General features: G+C 37.1%; 1 protein-coding gene across 5 annotated transcripts in view; it reads right to left on the bottom strand.

Moving 5' to 3' along the window:
- The window catches only part of hdac7a (histone deacetylase 7a), a 62283-nt gene that overhangs the window by 15476 nt on the left and 24989 nt on the right, over positions 1–21818 (bottom strand). For 3 of the 5 annotated variants that reach the window (XM_017411283.3, XM_037976811.1, XM_017411282.3), the window contains 7 exons: positions 17102–17160; positions 2718–2899; positions 2508–2598; positions 1763–1883; positions 1378–1478; positions 447–569; positions 172–281 (listed from right to left, as the gene is read on the bottom strand). In XM_017411283.3, the coding sequence (XP_017266772.1) occupies positions 172–281; positions 447–569; positions 1378–1478; positions 1763–1883; positions 2508–2598; positions 2718–2864 (693 nt within the window). In that variant the 5' untranslated portion in view covers positions 2865–2899; positions 17102–17160. Of the gene's footprint in view, positions 1–171; positions 282–446; positions 570–1377; positions 1479–1762; positions 1884–2507; positions 2599–2717; positions 2900–12963; positions 12984–17101; positions 17161–21818 lie in introns of those variants that run through there. The other 2 variants (XM_037976813.1, XM_037976812.1) reach the window with 2 other exon arrangements.

Genomic DNA, 21818 nt, shown 5'->3' with positions numbered 1-21818 from the left:
TGATTGATACAAAAAATGTAAAAACAGATAGGAAGACATTTTCCAGGTTTGAGATTTTTATCACACATTTCTCTTTACACACCAATTGTGTCTGAATTCCTCAGTTTGGGAGACACGTTTTAAAGTCTGAACACAAGGGTTTAGTGTTGCATGTTTTATTTCTTTGCAAACCTCGTGTGAGAGTCCGCCTGCAGATGGCAGTAGTCCATTCTCATTGGGCACACTGTCGTTAGGAGAACTACAACCAGAGACCGGAGTGCTGCTGCTGCTGGGGGAAGAGTCTGGTGAAAGACATGTGATCATTCAACTATGGGACATGATTGGACATCTCATATTTCAGATAAAGAATCAGTTAGTCAATCACAAATCCTTAAAGACTCGCAGATTAAAGCAAATAAGATGCAAAAACCTCCCATTCATTGCCGTGTCTGTGTGAGTGGGTTTACCCAGAGTATCCGATGTTCTCTGTTTGATGATGGGCGGGGCACTTTCTTTGCGGGTGAGCGGACTCTTGCGGGTGTTCAGGTGTTTTTTCAGCTTGTGCTTCACCTTCAGGTTGGGCTCAGATGCTGTAAAAATTAAAGCCACATAGAAAATGTTGCTAAAAGTGATCAACTGCATATTGGTTACTCTTTTCTGCTGCAGAGTGCAAAACCTCCAAAACAAATCTTCTAAGTGTTTGCAGCAATTCATTTAAAAACAAAAAAACATGTTTGTAAGTACTCCAATAAAAAATGCCTGGAGGTGAGAATTCAGACAACCAGGAAAAAAGAAAGTATATTGAAATTGAAAATAAGGCCTAGCAGTACTTAAAGGAAAGCATATCGCCCGCCATATTTAATACCAGAGATTATACGATTACTCCTTTGCTCTGTGTAGCATTTAGGGAGGCCTACTGAAAGTAATGCATGTATAAATTCATATTTGGTTTTAATTAGTGTAAACTCTCGTAAAAATAAGAATTGTGTTATGTTTTTAGAAAAGCAATTTAAACCCTAATCCAGTGCAAGTCGTCTTTTTTCATGTTTTCTGATTAATTGCCCAACCACAATGAACAGTCCAGACCAAAAACAGTCCAGACATATCAGAGAGAACATTTTCTTTAGATTGATATTTTTGGTGTTTTTGTGGCAACCTGAAAACCTTTGGGAACTTCCAGTCACTCTGTGAGACAACATTCTACAACCTTTAAAGATATTTAGTAAAATTATAACCAGTGTTTTGTAAGGTAGTGATTTGAAATTCAAAACAATCTAAAAATGGCTCCTTGGATTTGTCAGCTGAAAGGAAGAAAAACAAGAATGTTCTCAAATAAGTTGCATGCAAATTTAATTGAATACTTCAGAGTTTGGTTTCTGGGGGTGTCCGGTGTTTTACCTGCTCTGCGCAGCGGCGTCCCCTCTGAGCCCTCAGAAAGAGACTGTGAAGGAGGTGAAACCAAAGCCTGGGAGGACACACTCGGGTCTGGACCCAGATTTCTGGAAAAAATAAACACATAAATATACACATTATATACAGAGAGACACCAAATATTCAGATTTTAGAGTTTTATGTTTAAGGTATTTTTTTAAAGCACTAAATGTGTAAAATGCAAATAAAAAGAGAATGCATTGATTTGCAAATCTCATAAACTCATATTTTGTTCACAGTGGATTACAGTAAACAAGCCAGATGTTTACGTTTAACACAACGCCTCAACTTTTTTTGGGCGGTGCGGTTGTACTATGGGTTTACGATAAAAACATTTCGAGTTTTGGGTCACCTGTACAGTACAGGATGTGGAGTCAGCGTGTTAGAGTTTGTTCTTTCCAGCGCCGCCTGCTTCTGCTTCTTGAGAATCACCTCCTGGAGTTTCTGTTTTACCAGCGAACTCGCCACAGCACCTGTCAATCAAAGACACAGACCAATAAAAAAAAAACACAGAAGAAACCACCGACATCCACAGCTATAAAAGGTGCACAACCAACACTGGTGTGAATTTCTGTGCAGGACACATTCGGGACAAACACATGATAAAGTTGATGCATGCGTTGGTTAGCAAATATGTGCAGAATTGTGAGATCAGAAGTTTGTTTGAGTGTATGTTTGCTGATATTTCTGTGTTTCTCTGTGCGTGTGCACATTTGTGTGTTTTTTGTGAGTGGGGACGTATGCACACAGTGGTGACAGCAGGTGCTGGGAGTGATCAAGTCAATATTGACCCTGTGACTTTATTTGCTCAGACCCAACACTATATTTAACTCTGCTGTTGTAGCTCCACTTATCAGGTTATTTTTAGCGTTCGTATCAAAGCAAACAGCTCTAAAAGTGATGTGACGCAGTTCATCGCTGTTCAAAGCCACACATCTTCTGGAGGGACTTTCCTCTCTGGCCACGATTATCCCTCTCAGAATTATTTTTAAAAGTGACACAGAAAGATCACAAAGAACAGCAACTTCAAATGTTAAATGAAACTTGCAGTAACATGTCAGAAGGTTTACAAAGTTTATGTATGTGAGTGAACTCACTCTGCTGACTTTTGTCTTTGTGTTTTAGTTGCTGTAACTCCTGTTGTTTCTCATGGTGCTCCTGTTCTCGTCTCCTGTGTTCCATGTTAAACTGGCCCCACAAACACACACAGACACACATATTACAGCAACATGTAAGCATATTATCAACATTACATGTCTTATTTCGCAGGGTTTTTTTTTTTCCACCCCCATGTTTGTATTTTTTACCCGGATTTGCTGATGCAGTTGCTGCTGGGAGAAGGAGGGGCGGGCTTGTGGGGAGAAGGGTGTGAGGAGTAAAGGTGGGTGCAGAGGAGTGAGGAGTGCTGTGTCCGAACCAGGGCGCATCCCCCTCTCTCCCACCCTGAGGTCCATGGGGAAAAACTTTGTGTTGGACACCAGCAGCGCCACTGAACATGGAGAGAAAAAAGGAGAGAAAAAGGGTGTCATTTTGTGTCAAAACAGGTGATGTTAACACCACTCCGTCAATAATGTTTCCCGCTTAAAATAAAGATCTTTAACAGCAGAGTGTTACAAATGCAGCAGTTTTGATTTTGTGACAAATACGCTGCAGATGGAAAACCTAAAACAAGCTAAAGGCCTAGGATTCTTTGAATGAATGCATATCACCCGCTGCCTTTCATGCTAAACAAAAATCATCTTATTCTGAGAGGGTAATGACTTGTAGCTGTTTTGATCAAACACCTAATGTTTCCTTAAATATTAAGAGAAAAAAATCTACAAATGCACTTCACTAATTGTGATCACTGCTGTAAGAGCAGAGCTTTCAGCTGCGTGTAAAAAATGCCGTAGAGAAAAGTCATCAGCTAGGATCTTAAATAAGCAACTGTTGCTGCTCATCAATCTAAGAAGTGTTGCAGAGCCATTTCCCAACATTTTGGAGCTCATCATTCTGTAGTGAGACAGATGATTCATAAGTGAGAAACATTCAAAACAGCTGGCAATTTTCATTAAAATGGACTTCCCAGCAACTCCAGCACAAGTTCAGGCTTGTATGGAAGGGCTGACAGAATAAAGAATCTTTATTCTCAAAACAACATGGCAATAAGGGTTAAGCTTGTAAAGTCACTTCTTTAAAAACCCAGATGACTTCAGAAAAATGGTCATCAAGCAGTGTGCCATGTTTTAAGACAACCAAAAACATTTTAACATCTTAAAAGCCTCATATACACCGTCAAGCATGGTGGTGGAAGTCAGATGATTTTGGTTCATTGTGCAGCTACAGGATTGTGTCAACTATGATTTTTTTCCGTATACCAAAGTATTGAATCAGACAGTCATCTACTGTATTCGACAGCTGAAGCTTGGCTGAAACTCAGTCATGCATTCGAGCATCGGAGCACAGTTCCCCTCCTTGAGGGCCACAATCCTTCATGTAATAACACATTTCATTCAAATGATTAAACCATCTCCTCAGGATGTTATATTCTGCAGAAGCTTGTTTTTCATTTTGATAAATTATTGATATTGTGCAAATTTCTCATGTATTGTGCATCTGATGCTGTATTTACTTTTAGCTAAACAAAAAAAAATGAAGAAACAGTTAACTTTTATGTCTAATACGTAAAACTTTAGAACCAAAAGGATAATTTATATATAAATTTTTAAAAAATGGTATAATTTATAGCCTTTCCACAGAAAGATAAGAGTAATTACTGTTTACGATCTAGCTCTAAAAATAGACATCAGTATCAACGAAGCTTTTTTTTTTTTACTAACGGAAGCTTTGGTTTCTTTTCTGTCTTACAATTAAGTAGGACTGACCAAACTGGATTGAGCAGGCTTGTGGAGAGCAAAACACACAGAACACATAAGTCAAATCTAACTCCAAAATGCCAGTTTAGCTTTTCATTTGTATTTATTATTATTATTATTATTATTATTATTATTATTATTATTATTATTATTATTATTATTATTATTATTTATCTCTAATTGTACAATAACCAGTTGATAAAATAGTCTTGGCTTTGACCTCCCTGAAGCATTTTTTTATTATTATTATTATTGGCTACAGGCTGCACTGGAAACACACAAACTGGCAGTTGCTCCAGAGGCAAAATCATTAGACGATGGATGATATATTTCCAGAATGACAACAATTAAACTGTGCTTTGTATGTGTGATATTTTAAGGCATAATCTTTTTCCTGTAGTTGACAGAAATTGTCCAACACTGCTAAAGACAGATCCAAAGGAATTACTTATAGATATCCCTCATATACACAACCCTTAGTGTGATTTTACCTGTTTATAGGATAATGTTAATGGCAATTAAAAACTCTTTGCACATAGACCAGGAAAAAAAATGGTGAAATGAAAATGTAAATGACCAAGTTTAATGTGAACAAAACTAAAAAAGAAACCAAAACAAAACAAAATAAAAAGCTGTTTAGGTTCCTTGTTGAAACCATAATGCTCTGTTTGATTTGTACTAGGAAATTGGAATTTCCAAGTTCCAAGTCAACACATTCCACTCCCCCTGAATTCCAACTCAGAAAACAGGAAGTTTCTTACCAACCCTGACATTAAAATCTAACATGGCTGCTGCATGCAGAAAATGTCACAATAACTGCTGTAGCTAATTGTTTAAATATGATGCTCCAGTGTTTGAATGCTCAAAATGCAGAGAAATACACTGAGATTAGGTTGTACTGCTAATATTAGCTGCCCTGGTCACTGAGCACAATTAGCAAATCCCATTGGCTTCATGACTTGGAACTGGAACATGGATAAGTTAGGAGTGACATCATTCTCAGATCTGACATTTGAGGCAAATGGAACTAGGGGTCAGAGGTCAAATCTATTTTTAGATGCATCATGGGCAATGAAGACTCTGGATCGATTTTCAAATGTCAAAAATTGATTTTGTTAATGTTACTCTGTGTTGCCACTTTAAGAGAGTCAGCAGAGTGGTTGATTTGCAGCGCCGTGTGTCCTAGTGGAGCTACAGCAAACTGCGTTTTCACATCTTTTTATTGTTTTCTTAGCTGAACATTGAAGAATATACTGTATGTCTGTGAATAATAGTTGAAGTCATCACTTCATGACTGCCTTTAGTAATAACTTTGAACTATTTGATTTGAGACAATGCTTATCCTGTTAGCTTTTCTATGACGTTTTCAATGTTAGGTTAGTGTCTATGCAATTGTTGGTCAGCAGCCTGTGAATAGTAGTTTTTTGGCATGTTATAGTCCACTCTTTATTTAATGTGAAACTATATAAACCATTTTTTTATATATGTAAAATAAGAAAGTCATTTAAGTTTCAAGATCATCAAAATGCATCAATAATAATTTTAAAACCACATTGCATCCCTCTGAATTATAACTGAATCGTGAGATGCCTAAAACTCCCACCAATTAATGAAACTAAATAAATAGCTCTAGCTACTTTGTTGGGTTGTTTGCACTCATTATCCACCGCTTGTCTATTCCTGTCACAAACACATTTTCCTACTCTTTGCATGCTGTTTGCATAGTGTGGCTGAATCAGGAAGGATTGCCTCATTCGGAGCTAAATCTGGGATCATGGAAGGGAACTGCTTGGGAAAAGGCCGGGGGTGGGTTCTGCCCATGACACACAAATGTAGGCAGATGCTCCCGTCTATCCACCAGAAAAGAAAAAAAAAAAACTACAGTGACTCACAGTAACACAAAAACATAGCTTCAAGTACATCCAGCTGCACACTGGCAAAAATACACATGTGGAAAAATGGCTTCAGGTGACAACAAGTTCTACATGTATACTTTATTCAGTTTATATTTATTGCCTGCCACCGAAAGCAGAAGTTGGATGATAGTGTTTTTGCCCATGTCTGTCTGTGGCCCTCACAACTAATCAACATTAGTCAACACAAAAATGGACATAACTCAGTCAGCTGAGCTACAATTTTAGTTGGAAGTAGCCAAGAGTCATTCCCAATATATACTCAGAGTGACATCTTGTGATAATGCATGAGTTTGCACAAACTGCTATTTTCAAGGTTTGACCAGAACGGCCACAAAGTTTCTCAACATAAGATGGTCTGTGCCTAAAAGTCTGGCATGAAAGGCAGCAGGGGATATGCTAGGACTGCTTGGCCTTTAATGCTCATATAGTATTTTTCATTAACTTGAATAAACCTCCTTGCAGGCACAAACCCTCATAAATGTTCCAAACCCACACCCACGCAGACAAACATTTACACACATTCTCATGATGTGCACTAAAACACAGCTGCACACACAAAACAGGCTTGAGCAGACACCTATTGCACAAACCTGCCTGACACTGAAACCAAAATTTAAAACCCACATACACATACACATGCACACAGTGGTACACAATGAGCTTTAAAAATAACTTTATCTGACATCATCTTTGTGCTGGTACTCCCAGGGTTTGGCTGTCACGTAGCAGTGTGAGAAGTAAATGTCACTCAGAGAGGTTTGGTCTGATGCCAACATCAGCGCTGGCTAAAAGGAAACACAATAAAATGTGAAGTGACTGATAAGTTAAAATCTCTGTTTGGGTTACTCTGACGTTGCACTGCAAGTGTGTGTGCATAACGTGTGCAGGTCAGTACTCCTCCATATTAGGAGGTGCAAACACACATAGGCAGTCCAGATGCCGACCATGGTTGGAATGACAGAAATCCTTTGGCAAAGACTCACATTCACACAATCGCACTCTGCTCTGCACATGTAGTCTCCATAATGACAGCATGGAATAATAAGGTTATTATTCTGGGGAAAACGAGGAAAGAACATGCTTATACAAGAAAACAAAGCCTGCTACAGTACACACACATACACACACATTCAGCTGGGAACACCAGTATCTCCTGTTTTTTCTGTCTTTCACACACTAGTTCAACATTTACCGACACAAGGTCTTTAGTTAATTTGTGGAAATCATACAGTTGTGGAGTACAATGGCACTGCCAGTTTTCGGCTATATAAAACAAACTAAAAGTTCATTAATTTAAAAAAAAAAAAAAAAAAAAAAAAAAAAAAAAACACAAATAAGCAGACAGCAGCAACATTCAATGAACAAATCTGTTAGCTGTAAAAGACATTTATCTGCTGACATCTGATGATTCAAACCTTAATGTGTATATTTTCAGTTACACAGTATGGGAGTGTCCGTTACTGATATGGAAAAACAAGGCATGAAATAAAGGTTTCCATACTGTCAATAATTTTCCTCTTTCTATTGATTATTTTATAGACTTAAAGGCATCTGAAGCTATTATTTAACATCCCCTGCACTGATCAGAGAAACGTGCAAGACAGACCATAAAGCATTTTCAAAACTGATATCTTTAAAACAGAGTTTGGATTAACCCCAAATGTTTGGCATCTGAAATTCTACTTAGTTTTTAGTAAGGGTGGAGGTTATTATCTACTTTTTGATGCAACATGATGAAGTTGACTAGTTGGCAAACGCTATTCATGATTCTCAATAAAATAATACTATTTTTATTTGTAAATGGTACTCGAGTAGATTAATTTATAAACGTGGGGGCAGCTGCCAAAGCAAGCTAAGGCGGGTATGTTGCAGGCGAAAGTGGGCAACAAAATAATGCGAACAAACTAAATATAGTTTTTCAAGCTGGAAACACAAAACTAGGTCATGATGACTGGCTGTTAAAAACACGGCAGCACGGCTCGCTGGTCTGAAAATGTTCTTATTTTCTTGCAACTTTCTCAAAGTTTTAAGTTGACAGCTGGTCTCCAAAGGTCTCAGCCCAGTGAGATACTACCTTATGTTGCACCCGTTGGAGCCATGGTAGAACATGATCATATTAGATCAAAAATATACAAACACAGTCATTCTCACACTCCACAATGAGCTCAAAAGATTTTATTTTAAGTGTTATTACAGATGCATCAAGATGAACTGATTTATAATTGTATTGCGGCCCTCTGAATCACAATCAAATTGAATCGTGAGGTGCCTAAAGATTCACACTTTCAGTGTTTAGTGATACTTTGATCTGCTGAATGACTGAACTCCATTTTTTTTTTCTTGCAGATTTGCTTCAAAGTTTGTATAATAAATATAAGTTCCCACATATCCACCATGACTTAGTTTAACAACCACATACTGGTTTAGTCCATGAACTTCTGTAACCACATTTAATCCCTAAACACTCTTTCTTCTGAGCCTCTTTAAGTAACATGATACTCAGGTATTAATAGATCTCTTAAAAGTATGATATTATGTGACATCTCATTACATCCGCATAGTGTTGTTACTTAGAAAACTAACAAATCTCAACCTTGTGGGTCAGTGCTGATTTTACTTAAATGATTGTTTCTCTAAGCAAACAGAACTGGAAAAGGCATGGACAAAAAAAAAACAAAGCAAACAACCCATCCATACACACACATTTAAGCAACAAACCATTTGAGACCTTTAGGTGAACTGATATGTTTGAGGTAAATTATTATTAACAGAACAAACACAATGTTTAAAACTTTATCAGTGTAATGGTGTGGAAGGTTTTGAGTGGTGCATGTTGTTTTCGTTCTGTTGCAAGAATTCCTTGTGTGTTATGCAATACAAATCTGCACTAGGTAGTTTCAAACTTGTTTTTGTTTTTTTGTTTTTTTCCTCAGCTACTGGAGCATCTTATTTTTGGATTATTATCAGCGGGATTTAACAGCTGAAGGAGTTTTGTTAAGAGAATCCCGTTCACAGTTGTTGAGCTCATTGTTATATTAATATTACTGGCCGATCTGTGAAAAGGGCATTAACTTTCAGGGATGTTTGCACAAACAGGACGTAACTCATAATGGAAACTGACACTAAATTCAAAAGCTACTTTTGTACGGTGTCTTGCAAAAGTATTCATCCCACTTTATTTTTTTGTAGAATAAATGCTTTTGATCAAAATTAAATTCCAAAATGTATGGTTACAAAACAAAGAATACAAAGACAGATGAATACTTTTTCAAGGTGCTGTATCCACTAAAGCAATGTGGTTCCTACAGTTGACAGAGGACACTGTGAACACGAGCTTCTGAGTGAGTTCAAGTGTGTGACGATGACAGGGAGCATGTGTGTTCTTATGGAAATCACCCCGGGAGCCCTGGGATACAGTTTGAATGGTAGGAGCGACGGTTGGGAATGTGCTGATTGATCAGACAGATTAGGTTGATTCCACACAGACAAAATGACACACACCTACAGGGGTGTGCATGTGTGTTTGTAATTAACAATAAGAGACGATCACTTCCACAGCATGTAAACATGGGCAATGCCTTCTCCCCGAACTATTTCCCGAACTACTTTGTTTGAATATTTTTAAAGCTTAATCATGGCTGGTTTTACAGGTATGACAAGAACATTAAAAAGATCTTCCTCGATCTCTCCCTCAATCAAAGTTTGAGAGAGAGAGAGAGAGGAAAAAATAGATTGAACGCAGGCATAAAACTAAAAAAAAGAAACCTCCTCTAAAGAGTCAAAAGACAAGAAAAGCGAGTTGCTCAGCAATCTTTAACCACCTGCATACAAGAGGTTTTTCTCTGCACGCTGACAGAGAGATGACAGCCAGCAGAGTGCCACTCTGCACAAAGTCAGAAATCAGCAGAGCAGACGCCACCTCTTTGTGTCTTATTGTGTATCCAAATATAGTTACAACACCTTCTCTTATGACTGTACTGGCTGAATGAGTGTATCTCAGTCACTCTGCACCTTTTAAGAGGCAACAACTTACTTTCAGTCGATAAAGATGTCATTACCTCAGGGTGTTTGACTCTGAATGCATGCCAAAAAAGAACTTAAATGCAAATGAAAACTTTTTAAAGATGGGGAAAATACAAATTCTAACAACAGGACACTGAGCTGAAAAAAAGGAAACTGAGAAGGATATGTATTGTTATGAAGAGTAGGAGTGAAAATTACATGTTCTGAGTAGAGGACAAAGAGTCAAGCATTCTCATGGAGTTTATATCACGTTTTTCTTCTCATGTCTGCAAAAGCATGCATGTGTGCATCTCTACAGGTTCACTGCATGATACGAGCAGCACAACACAACTAACAAGTGAATGCTTCTGTAAGTAATTCATGGAATGTCTTCTCTGGTGTCAAATGTAATATGACTGCACTTGCATGGGACAAATCATCATGTAGATTGTGTGCGAGGTTATTTGGGTGTGAGAACTTGTTCCTTAAAATTGCTGATCCCAATTAACGGCTTCTCTTTTGAATTCATTGCCAACAAAAACAGTTGGAGCTTCACCTAAAACAAACTCATGGGTACGGCTCTTCTGAGTGGAAATGCCTGATAGCATGCAAATGATAGCAATAAATAAAACACTAAAGAAACAGCTACTGAGCAGGATTTGAAAATACATGACGTAAAACGTTTTTGAAGAAGAAGAAATTATGCCATCTCTTAAAATGTCTGAGTAAACATGTAATTGCAGAACTACTACAGAAGAGTGGACTGATTCAAAACTCACAGAAATAAACAGGACTACATTGTACAGTTCAATGCAGCATATTTAACACATTTTTACTATTTCTCACTTCCTTTTTTAACAAACTAAAATCTGAACTTTGTGCTGAATGTGCAATTTAATTCTTCCTGTGTAAAGCTGATGCAACACTGGCTCTGTTTTCCTATGGCCAGGATAATACAAAATTTAGGCCTAGTATTCCTTGAGCAAATGCATTTGGCCCATGTCTTTCATGCTAGAGTTTTAGACTAAGATCATATTATGATAAGAAAAAAAACTAAGTTGTAGGCGTTTTGATCAAATCTTGAAATTGTCATGCACTATTTTGTCTTTTGCAATATAGCGAGATATCACTTTCAGAGTATGTATTGGGAATCGCTCTCAGCTACCTGAAATCTGTAAAACTGACTGAGTTATAGCCAGTTTTGTGTCACTTGGCTGTATTGGCCATCTTAAATCAGCTCGACTCCAAAAGTTAATCAGTTCTAGATGTATATCCAATGATTAGTTCAAAGAGTTTTATTTAAAACCATTAAGTGGTTTATGAAATACTTTGGCAACAGACAGACACACACGCAAAAATATTTTTGCCTGCCTTCGCTTTTCAGTGTTGGGCAATAAAAACTGAGGAGAATTACACAAAAAAGTAATTTCTTTGTTTTTATTGTAATTTCACCAAAAAATCACCTAGGCTTTAATTTGTTTTTCCAACTATAGACATGGCCTCCCTATTGCACAAATTCTAAAACTATGATTTGTTGAGTAAAAATGTGAAGCAGTTATATGACAATGTCTCTGTGATAAATCTACATGTGCTAAACACAGCAATGACCTTAAGCCAAACTGTATACAGTAGACGTAAACATATGCATTTATGGGTGCCCAAACGAATGTGTGCATAAGAAACAGGCAGGACATCTAGCAAGTGTGTGAGACAGTGGCAGAGGAAGGTTGATGTATAATGTAGCAAGGGTTTAGTTTCCAAAGTCCTCACTGAGTTTCCATAAACATGCAGTGCTGCTGTCTGTTAGGTCAGCAGGCTCCTGCTCAGAGTACACATCTCTTGTATTGTGTTGCTGTTGTTAAAACAAGTGTAGTAGCAACCGCCAGCGGAGCAGAGGTTATCACAGACAAGTTGGACAGACAGTAGAGTATCAGGCCTTGTCCACGCAGGAATGTTTTTTTCCCCCATAACAATCTATTTATATGTCATTTTTTTAAAATATCTTTATAAACATAGTTTCTACAAATGTTTTTATCAACACAGAAATGCAGAAAATGGCCCCAAAATGCTGTAGTAATTATGCCAGGCCTGTATGCGGTGCTGCAATCCTGTTTCCTGTGTTTTTTTTAATGTATACTTGATGTAGTGTAGTTTTTTTTCTTCAACATTTGTTTTTTTGTGTTGTTGACAGTTCAATAGATAATGTAAAAATAAAGGGCTTTATGATATTTTCTGTTTAAGACAATTTTGAATGGAGTTGAAGTAATTCAGTAGACAAAAGTTCTGCTGTAGTTGAGCAACTGGCATCTGCAACACAAGCATGCAATCTGTCATTACTGGGGTTGTGGACAGCAGGTGGGACTGACTCCATTGTTTTCAAAAGGTTGCGTTTAGGCTGTCCACACAAGAAAGCAACAGTAGCGTTTAAGGATTTTCTCACTCTGGTATCATTTGGAAAAATGCGGTTTTGAGGCTCCTAATACCCTGTTTCTGTGTGTACACAAGGCTGAAATGATACAAAAAATTTTGCTAATTCACAAAATGTTGTTGCTGTGTGGACAGGGCCTTCATTTACAGAGAAAAAGCTCTACTTTCTCTCATTATTAATGCACAACTTGTCATGGATGACAAATACATAGTGTGCACAGAATCCTGGAAGTTTGGTTCACCTTCGCTTCAAAGATGTAAAAATGTTCATAGAAACACACACACACACACATGAACCGACACACACGTACACACATGCAGTAAACTACAAAAGCAAAGTCAAAAGCACATACCCTGGCTTGTCGTGTAAATATCCGGCAGTATGAAACCCCCCTAACCCAGTAGCACTTCTGCCTCAGCCAGCTCACAGCAGGATCTATAATTAGATAGAGAGCTCCACTCCCCTCTAGTCATCTTTTACTGCCGGCCACATCCTCTTTTTTTCTTTAACTCCTTCTCTTTCTTACCCTTCCACTCTTCCTCTCTGGGTTTCTGAAACTCTGTTCAGCATCAAACTGTTTGATTTTTATGTTCAGACAGTTGTGGCACCTTATCTGATGAGGAGCAGCTGTGTCTTGAGGGCATCTGCAGACTTGAGGCTGAACTTTATTCTAATGACGTGTTTTCAGCTCCTTTCAATGTTGCTTTGGATTCAGTTGAGAACAGAAAGAGAGAGTGACTAAGTAATGATGAAGTCAAGATTGGTCACACACTACATGGAGATTCAAAAACAAAAAGCCAACTGTGCTTTTACTGAGGTGTAACTGTGGTGATAAATAATCAGACCTGAAGCGAAACTAAAGGTTTCAGGTGTCACATATCTGAACCACTGATTTACAACAATAACATCACAGCTTCTATTATTCAACAAATTTTTAAAACGTGCCGCTCTTTTAGCTCCTTTCAGTGACTGATCTTTAAAGTCCATCCTATTAACAACAGGAACGGTAACCATAGTGACAGGGGCGGTCCAGCCGACAGGAAGTTGAGTCTATAAAAGCACAACAATGAGAGAACCAGGGTGGTTTCCTGTTTGAGAGCTCTGTTTAGACTCCCATGTCCTCCCTTCTCCTTTCCTTGTTGTGATGCTGCTGCTGCAGTGCCGTTGAGCCTGGCTGCAGGAAAGTTTCCTATCCACAAAACTCACACCAGAGTCACCACACACACACACTTCCAAATCACTGCTCCTACACTGAAGGTTTTACTGAAAAGTGAAAAGATCTGACATCATTTACCAACTCCGATTAATGACTAAACGAGGCCTAAAGGCAATGCACTAATGTAATGAACACACACTTGCTTACAAACACACCCATTACCGGAGCATGGAAAACTACTAAGTAAACTATTGACAACTCAGTTAGGCTGTGCTTTATTTATTCCAGATGCAAACGGGTCAAATTTGGTCTGGGCAAAGTTAAAGAAACTTATTGTAGTTAGACATTAAAATGCTGTTTCACCATCTTTCATAAGATAAAGTTATAAAAATGGGCCATCTTTCTGGGAAGTTTTCTCACATGACTTCAAAGAATAGTAAATGACAGGTCATTTTCCAAAATAAACAATGTTTAGAAAATTTTGAAAGCAGGAACAAGAAATCACATGCGCTCACACCACAGGTGTAAATGTTAAACAAATTAAAATAATTTTATCTGTTTATAAATAAAACAGGTGAACTCAGCTGGTTATTTACATCTTTTAATTTTAGGGAAGTATTGTGGTCTGATATTTCTGCAGAAACCAGTCATGGCTGCAGAATTTAGTCTTTGTTTGTTAGTGACGCTGTATGTATTTCTGTCTGCTCAACCATGAAACTTTAACACCCTCAAAGTCAAACCAGATTTTCTTTCATTTGCCTTGACAAATACTCATGTGAATCATTTTTCTCGGAAAGATTATTCAGAAATTTGCAGTTCAGAGCAGTTAATTAAACATGTAGTGTCTGATGCATTGTTTGTTAGACGCTAAAATGAGTCATGAATTTGTGTAAAAGGCTTTAGGATGCATCCAGGGGAAGAAAAAAAAATCCACACAGTTGCTAAATCAGACTTGTGCAACACAGGATCTCTATGAATAGTCTAGTACTGACAGTTAGGATCACATGTTCTTTCTGTGTTTTCTCAATCACTCAAAACGATCGTACTACCAGTAAATGCTTAGTCAGCTTTTCAGGCATTTTTGAATATGCTATATTTGTAAAATGTGCACAGCTGTGCAATTATGTTAAAGAAAAGCAAAAGATTTTAGTAGAACTGCAGGCAAATAAAACAAGAAAATTTAAGACCTAGCATTCCTTGAAAGAATGCAAAGTCTTCGAGTCTTAAACTAAGATCATCTTAAGATGAGAACTGATGGAGTTACAGGCATTTAGGTCAACGCTTCAAAAAGAACAATATAAGCAACCTCATGTGGTAATGTGACATCTTGCAAAATGTGTTAGCGCTCAGAGAAAAGGTTAAAGATGACTCAGTTATTACCAAATCAGTATTGTAACTCAGTATCTGTAGAATTAACTGAGTTATAGCCATTATTGGTTGACTAAAGTCAATTAGCTGAGGTAGCCATCTTGATTCCAATTGTTAATGAGCTTTAGACGTACATCAAATGATTACTTTCTGACAGTGTCGCTAAAATCTGTCCAGTGTTTCAGGGGATATTTTGCCAACAGACAGAGTTGACTCTCATAGTTAATGGGAAAGTACTATCTCACATCTTTCTCTTCCTCCTTCATCCTGAGGAATCCACAGCTGTCGCTCCCATTCAAACCCCTTTTCTTCTGATAGCAGCTGGCTGGACTGTAGGCACGAATGTGGATCTGCCTGCTTACAACTGTCACCACACGGTTTCTATATATACAGTCTTACCCTGCTGGTACATACTCAAGTGGAAATGGTAGTGTGTGACTGTCAACAAGTTTAAGATCTACTTTATGCTTTGTGTGTGTGTGTGTGTGTGTGTGTGTGTGTGTATACTTGTGAGTGTGTGTTACAGTGACAGACAGATGAGGACTACCCTCTTAAGTGAAAACACAACGTGGTGTTAAGTGAGGACACCAGAGGACCTTAAATCATCCAAGAGTCTCTGGATAATATCTGGCTCTAAGTCTGCATGTGAGTTTTTTTTGTTTGTTTTGTTGTTGTTTTTTTTATTAGAAAAAGGACTGACTTTATGCTCTCATAACACACAATAAAAAAAAAATCTCACTGACATTCAATTAATACTGTACATATTTCAGAAAGTCTATAGTTCATTTATCAGTGACTTTTTTGACACACATACGCAATTAAGTTGGTAATCAGTTGTGACAGAAAGGTCATTTTAGGACCTTCAAATTTTGATAAGATGCTCAAGTTTTAATAAGGGCACGCAGTGCATAAACAGTGAAGCACCCATAATGATGTTCTGTTTAAAAAATCCAGTAAGAATTTATTTTAAACAAACTAAACAACCTTATTACTTATCTAATTATCGTGAAAAAACAATAAACCTTTCACCGTCACTTAAATGTATACTGAACTTCCTCATGAGGAAAATAAGAAACGGCTAAAAATGTTAAGTTTATGACCAGAAGTTCTCAGCAATGAAAGTCCTAAAATAATATAAATAAATTGTTCTGACCTTGATGCAAAGATCAACAAAGTAACATGTTTACCAAAGAAAATGGTGACCATTTTCTGGTACAGCAAAATAACAACATTTGCATTTCTCTAAAGTATCAGTATCACATCAGTGGGGACATAAGTGACACCAACACACATGTTTGTACATCAAATAAACTGACTGGTAAGCAAAGTGATTGAAGGATTGGAAAAAAGAAAAGGGGGTTCAGATGACAGTGACACACACCTCTTGGCTCTTTGGTGGCCAAAGGTTGAATGATACGCAGTTTAACTGAACACCTGTGAAGTTTTATTACCGGTTCTTGCAAAGTTGCAACCTTTGTTTAAGAAAGCTGGCTGCAGACACAAATACATAAATAAATACCTACAACAGTACTGTACTTCGCTGTGCTAACATGCTTTGTGGTGCTTCAACAGTAAATGTCAGAAAAAGCACATTACAAGATGGTAGTTACTACGTCAACAAAACTGGCTGAGGAGAGCATTGTTGGTTGTGCAACGTTTTGTTCATAAAACAAAGTAATTGGCAAACACTTGTTTAAAAATCTTTTGATCACATTACATTTAAAGTGATAATGAATAAAAGCTACAAAAAGTTACAAATGTGCATCATAATGAATGTCAATTAAGAGCTGACTGAAAATTGCTGAAATAGTGTACTCAAAACAATAATTATCAATATTGTAATGGTAAAAAAAAATCAAATTTTTTTTCCACCAAGCAATTTCAAGTTAAAGCTAAAAGAACAGACCTGAAGCTTAAAATAAATCTACAATGATTGCAGAGGTGTTGTATTATGTTATTCATTTACCTTGTTTAAGTGCCTGATGTCAATACAAATCTTGATTCTTAGAAACAATCTTCTTGTATCTAAGGAGGAAAAAGAAAATGTTCAGTAAATCATTCACATAAAAGAAGTACAAGTGTGAAAGAAACCAGAAAAATTACAGTTAAAATTATAGAAATGCATAAAAAATTATTGCAATACAGCAAAACACAAGTCGGTACTTTCATAAGTAATAACAGAGCCTTAAACTAGATTCATGCTTCAAGTTTAAAAGTTTGCAAATTTGCCTACATTTTAATTTCTTCAGTTGATTTATGAATACCACAGGAGATAGTAAAACAGAATTCATCCTGTGTAATTACATCCTGATCTGCTACATCCCAGGTGCGTTAGAATTCCACCAGGTCGACGTGTCATTAATAGATGTATTTGCATTGCACACACACAGGTTACACACACTCACACTCGCATGCTGCATAAACAAATAGGTGTCTTTCATTTTTTACTTGACTCAGTGTTGCAATCCGCCTGAAGCTGAACACCTTAAAACAACTTCTTCATTGCGTGGATTCTTCTGCTATTCAGAGGAGACACCAGGTGTGGAGTCCTGTTTGACAGCTGACAGATGAACCTATATCTGCAACACCACGCGTGCACTTTGAGAAGACCAGTTCATCACACGTACTGTACTTCTGCTCCCTATCATTGTCTCTGAGAGCTGCAATATATGCACATTACCAAATAAAAACTTATACAGAAGTGTAATTGATAGTCGACAGGTATGATGAGTCCTGATAAATCCTCAGACATGGATAAAAGTGACTCACTTTCTCCAGTTTGTTTGGAATAAACAGAGGAATAACTGGGTGGCAGCTACTATGACTGGCTAGACATGAAATTGTGTGGTACATCTAGACTATTGTATCTTTACTAGTGTTGCAAACTTAATAATATAAGAAAGATTGAAACTTTAGAAGTAAAAAGGACTTTTAAAGTAGCTTTTAGGACGTAAGTGCATCCTTCAACTATGAGGAGCTGCTCTGTAATCAACAGCATGCTGTAACACGGAGGATGAGCACAATCAAAGTAACATGAAAGGTAAAGTTTTCCTTGATTTGTTGAAATAATTTAAAAAATAAAATAAAATACTGGGTTGATTTAGGTGAGTAATCCAGTACATTGGCTTCAAAATAGATAAAATGACAAAAAGTGAACACATAGTTGTTCAGTTTACATAACTTGTCTGAGAAGATGACAAACAAAAGAAACCTCATTCAGCTTCACCTGACAAGATAATTCATGATTGTGTGAATTTATTTAGATTCCATAAAAAGACTCCATAAAGTGCAGACAATATGCATTAAGAGATGGATAAATCCCCAACATGTTTATCCACCTTTACCTCTAAATTTAGCAGCCTGTTCTAAAAAAAAAAAGCAAAAAAGCTTTATTAATTGTCAATTCTTTCTACATTTGCCTCACCTTAGATTTGTGAGAATTATGCCTGTGATTCAACTGATTGATACAGATGAGAAACAGGTGAAGTGAAACTAACAATAATCAAAATGAATGAGTCAGGTCAAAACATCTTAATTTGACAACAACAGATTAAGATCTGTGCCACTGACTCAAGCACAAAGTAGGCTAATAAAATAGGCAGCGGCATGCAGTACAAGCCATACCTTTTTCCCCTGAAGGGCTTTGCTTGTTTGTTTTGTTGTCATTTTTTTTCTTTTGCGTGTGTGTGCACAAAGATAATTATACAAAAACTGAGCATCAAGAATTTCTTTCCTAAGCCCGATCAAACACTGGTAGAAAACTACAATAAAAAAGTGGAAGTTTTAAAGAAATTCATAAGTAGCAATCTATAAAGGAATGTTTATTGCCCACTGCCTATCATAAAAGGTTTTAAACAAAAGTTGCACATGATCTGTCACCATTCGAGGCATGCACCGTGTTGGGGATGACTGAACCACAAAGAACTAACCACCTTCTGTAACAAGCTGTGATGTAGGAACCGAAGGGCCCCAACAGATACACAAAAGGTTAAAAGGTCAGGTAAACAGGCAGGGGCCAGACTATTTAAGGCTTAAAAAACAAGCAATAAAATTCTAAAATAAGACTCCGAGGCATCCAGTGAAAGGCGCACAGAAACGGTGGAAAAGGCTGACTTCTGTTATTGCCTGGTAAAAGCCTGCTGTATCAGTTGATGTCTCTGTTTATTTTCCTCGCTGATAGCAGAATAAAGTGCATTGTAGTAGTCGGGTCTGAACGAGATAAAAGCTTTGATGGCCTTCTGCTGATCGACAGAAAAGACGAAAAACATGATCTTAAAAAGGTGCTTCTGTTAACCAAAACAAAACTGTTACACTTTGATTGCTCCAAAAGTTAATGGACAACTGACTTTATGGCAAACTTTTATTTATCTTTATACTTCCTCAATAGAACAAGGAAATACTTTTTTTCAATCCATCTCTTTCTTATAACACTATAAGTTCCACATGTTATGATGTAAGACTGTATAATTTCACATATTCTGCAAGACCTGAGTAAAAATGTTACTTTATAGTGACAAATATCACTATTGCTAAAGAATGAATTGTTTTTTTTTTTTACAATTTTCACTTAATTCCTGCTGAGCATCTGTCAAACTTCTGTCTTTTTATCACTTTCTCTCACCCACTTTTGTTCACTTTAACATCAAACACATTCTCCACATTTCCAAAAAGCAGACAGAAACACTCAGTGGAAGCTCACTCAAAGGGATCTCCCTCTTTATCTCTCCACACAGATCTCAGCGCTCCTTATCATTCCAAACCACAAACACACACAAAAAAAAAAAAAACGTGGAATACCCGTCACTTAAACAAAGGTGGATCAGACAAACAAAAGCTAATCCAACCGTACATCTCTTACTTCAAACTGTTCCCACAAGCACCTCACAATGCTGAAAGAGAAATTGTTTCACAAAACCTAAATAATCTCGCAGGTTATCAGAGGGGAAAACTGTAAGTCATGAAAACAATGGTGACTGACACTTTGGTATCCTGTGGAGAAAACAGCCTGTGGTGGAAAGACTGGGAGCTTAAAGAAATAACAATCTTTTTTTCTGCTGATAGGAGGGACAGAAGGGATCTGCTGATCCTAGTTTACTCTGGAGGCAGGACACAGTTTGCTCTCACTCTAAGTGAAGCATCTGCAATTCCTTTTCTCTTTAAAACACTCCGTCCTTTTTGACTGAGACCATTTCACCGCACCCTCCTAAACACCCATTTGCACAGAAATATAATGTAGGAAAATTATCTTAGATTTGCTGAAGTCTCATTTTAAATGAGAACAGGACACTTTTACTGGTTTTAAGGCTAATTTTAGGACGCAATATTGACTGCAGACTGTTTTAGCTAATGAACGTTTAAGTGTGAACGCGACACTTTGAAGTGTCTGACAACTGGAGGAGCTCACAGTGAAACAGCTTTAGTTCCTGTTACAGTTGCAAAACAACAGAAGTGTACATACGTGTGAAACAGGATTAGCTGACAAGACGTTGACGCTGATCTACGTGTCTTTCTTAAGTTTTTATCCGTTTCATCTTGCAAGAAATAATTAGGATCAAATGAAGAAAGACTAAATTCATAACCTGCATGTTTCCTCCTCTTTGAAGTTCTAACCTTTCATGCTCTCTGCTTCTTTTTTAAAAAAAATTTCCCCCCTTTTAATTCTTGGGACCTTTCTTGGTGAACGTTAACATGTTCTTGGAAATGAAGGTTCATGAATATGCATTGTCACATTCGGCAGACTGCAAGAACAACAAAGGAAGAAGACATTAACATTCCTGCACATACTCTGCACTCCAGTCAAGGATGAACATACACACACACACACACTGCCAGGCCAAAAAAATAAGAATTTTAAAAGCCACAAACTAATATTTAGTTGGACCACAAAATATATGTGAGGTTGTTATAATGAGTTTACATTTCCCAATACCAAAACATCTATTTTCTCTCAGACTTGTTTGGGTTTTGTTTGTTCAATTGTTTGTCGTTTCACCAAGAGCTCATATAGGTGACAGAAAAAAGGCAGCGACTCAGACCCTTTGGTGAATGAAACGCCTTAATTTGTTCAAAAACTTAAAAAAAAAAAAGATATTCATGCTTTTATTTTAGCAAGATTAGATCACCTAATTTTTGGTTTGTTCTTTGATGTTCCATCATCTAAACACAAAAAGAGAGGTCATGTTTGTAGTTCATGCTCCTAATTTATGGAATAACTTGTCATTAGTGACTGCTAAGACTTTAGAAAATTTCAAGTTGGTCCTAAAGACTCAACTTCACTCATTTCCAATCAACTTGAGGAGAACTTGGTCGCTTGATTTAATTTACACTTTCTGTAATGACTCAAAACTTTGTTCTGCTCATTTTTACTGACTTCAACCTGTTTGTTTGCATTGTTTTATGAGATATTACTTCATTGCTCTAAATGATTACTATACAGAAGTTTGTAGCAACTTCTGCTTATTTATAAAGTGCTATATTAAGGAAACCCACTTTAGCTCCCCCCTAATTGCTGCAAACGTTTCTGGACATTATTATTTAAAAATGTTTAACATTTTAAATACAATTTTGGAACAAAATTGTTTGGAACAAATGCCTAAATGGTCAAAATCTAGAGCCTTAGAGACTGAAGCCAGTCTGCTTTGTTTGTAATAAAGCTAGAAAAATAAAATCTGAAGTAAAACCCT

Source organism: Kryptolebias marmoratus, linkage group LG8 (genome assembly GCF_001649575.2).
Source record: "Kryptolebias marmoratus isolate JLee-2015 linkage group LG8, ASM164957v2, whole genome shotgun sequence".
Classification (NCBI taxonomy): Eukaryota; Metazoa; Chordata; class Actinopteri; order Cyprinodontiformes; family Rivulidae; genus Kryptolebias; species Kryptolebias marmoratus.
Note: the sequence above shows the minus strand (reverse complement) of the source record. Positions and strands in the feature narration are given on the sequence as shown.